General features: G+C 40.5%; 1 protein-coding gene across 1 annotated transcript; it reads left to right on the top strand.

The window, feature by feature from the left end:
• The first annotated feature begins 475 nt into the window (after positions 1–475).
• LOC134079721 (odorant receptor 131-2-like) lies at positions 476–1,423 on the top strand. Its single transcript, XM_062535799.1, has one exon. The coding sequence runs from the start codon at positions 476–478 to the stop codon at positions 1,421–1,423; it is 948 nt and encodes a 315-aa protein (XP_062391783.1).
• The last annotated feature ends 924 nt before the right edge of the window (positions 1,424–2,347 follow it).

Raw genomic sequence — 2,347 nt, 5'->3', positions numbered from 1 at the left:
GGTTAAGGTCCTCACATGAATAGGCTGCTGATATAATGGGGCTTTTAAGTGTGTCATATGCACAAAAGGAACAACATGTCATGTAGTCATGTAATCTGTGTAAAAGCATTTGTTATTTTTGTACTTTTTGTATTTTTGAACAAATGCTGTTATTGTAATTCAAAATTTAACTATTTGATCATTTCTTTAAAAAATAGCAACATTATTTTCACTGTCTGTGCTCTAAAACATTATAAAAAAAAAAACATTTCTTTTTACATTATGTACTGTTTTAATGGCCATTTGGTTGTGTCATTCATCAGAGATCAGTCTAAATATTATGATTTTTTTTTTAAAGAAATCTATTTTACCTCCATTGTTTTATTTTTGTTTTCCTCAGAAATCTGACTTCATTGGAGTCAGTGGTGCAAGAGGGAGCTGTGGTTTGTTTTGAGTCTGAGGTCACCGTTTCAAATCTCAGTAGACAGTGAACACCATGCAGAACACAACAGCATCTGCTAACTCCTCCTTTTCTCTCACCGACGGCCTTCCATTCCGTGCCCTTCTGTCTATGACTCCCTGTTTCCTCTTCCTGTATCTCAATATAGTCATGATGTTCACTCTGAGGTCTAAAGCGATATTCTGTGAAACCCCTCGGTACATACTGTTTGGTGGCCTACTCTTGTCAGACTCTCTACAGCTTGCGTTTACCAGTGTATTCTACATTTTGTATAGCAGCACGTTTGACGAGGCAACTTTAAACATAGTGAGTTATGTGTGCTTTTTGCTTTACCTTATCACCCGAGTCACAAATAACCTCCTCTCCCCTGTGTTTCTGGCTCTTATGTCTCTGGAGCGCTATGTGGCCATATGTCACCCTCTTCGACACGCAGCGATAGTCAACAGGAGCAGAACTACAGTGATAGTGGCGGTTGTGTGGTTCATGGGCCTGATCAACTGGTCAGCTGACCTGACCCAAAACTTGGTTCAGTCTCCAGCCAGTTCCTGTTCTGACTTCATAGTTTCCCAAACACAATTGTCCTATATCATAAGCCAAAGTTTTACCGGCGCTGTGTTTGCGTCGGTGAGTGTTGTCGTTGTCTACACATATATAAGTGTTTCAGTGACGGCCAGGTCCGCAACTTCTGACAAGGCATCTATTCGTAAGGCTCGCAAAACAGTTGTGCTCCACATGATCCAGCTGGGCCTATATCTCGTATCGCTGCTGTTCGGTGTGCTCCGCAGATCTCTGGCTATGAGCGGCCTGAATCCAGTGACCCTTGAGCTGATAGCATACGCTTTGTTTATCTGCCTGAACATCCTGCCCAGGTGCCTCAGCCCACTGATCTACGGCGTGAGAGACAAGACCTTCAGTGCCTTTTTTAAGTACAATTTTCTATTCTGCGTCAAAAATAAAGTGCAGCCAACAGTTTGTGAAATTTAGCCAATTTGAAAAATGTCAAACATGCACTTTTATTTTAATACAGTCTGTATGTATACTTGTATGTGTCCTAAATTATATATTTCATACTGTCTATATTGTATTGTGAATATTGCATATTGTATACCTGTAGTGTAGATATCATTTCTACTGCTTAAATGCATCAGTCGGAACCGAATTCCTTGTGTGAACTCAATTGGCAAAATAAACGTGATTCTGACTGAACTGTTTATGCAGTAAGCTTTCCGTCTGTGGCTACGCGTGCCTTAAGGCTGGCTTACATTGCACGATTTTGGTCTGTTTTAACAGTCGGCGACTAAATTTCCAAAATCGGGCGGAAATCTTGGGAGTTGTACTTAAATCGCAGCGCGCTCCCGTCATCTAAATCGTTTAGTGTAAGGTGCCAATCTTAGCGGTTTTAAGTCCGTCGGAGGCAGTCTTTTTCTAGTTTTGCCGTTACGACAATATCAAACATGTTTGATATTATCGGAAGTCTTTTCAGTCGTGGCTCATGCAAATAGTGACGTGAATATTAAAAACCAATAGTAACCTTGCGCGAACATGAAACAGGAAGGGGCAAAATAGGCGACAGCTGTAGCCTTTATGATTATTTGTTATTTCATTTCTTATAATTTATTAGTCGGTTGTTCTACGTGACAGAACAGCTCTATATCTGTTAGTGATGTCACACATCAAACAATGCTGCAGAAACGCGAAAAAATTACTTTGATATGAGTAGGCTATCATGTGATTTCCTGTGAATGATGACGTGTAGCCTATTGCACGATGGAAATAATTTGAGGGAATCTAGCAGCAGTCTTGTAAATAGTGACCCACAGTCTTTGCAAAATCCTAATCTGAGACTGGCCTGTGACTAGACTGTGACTAAAACCTCAATGAATTGTCTTTAGATGTGAGAGGGTCTGA

Source organism: Sardina pilchardus, chromosome 5 (genome assembly GCF_963854185.1).
Source record: "Sardina pilchardus chromosome 5, fSarPil1.1, whole genome shotgun sequence".
In the NCBI taxonomy this organism is placed as follows: Eukaryota; Metazoa; Chordata; class Actinopteri; order Clupeiformes; family Clupeidae; genus Sardina; species Sardina pilchardus.
This window is presented reverse-complemented; position numbering and strand designations above follow the sequence as displayed.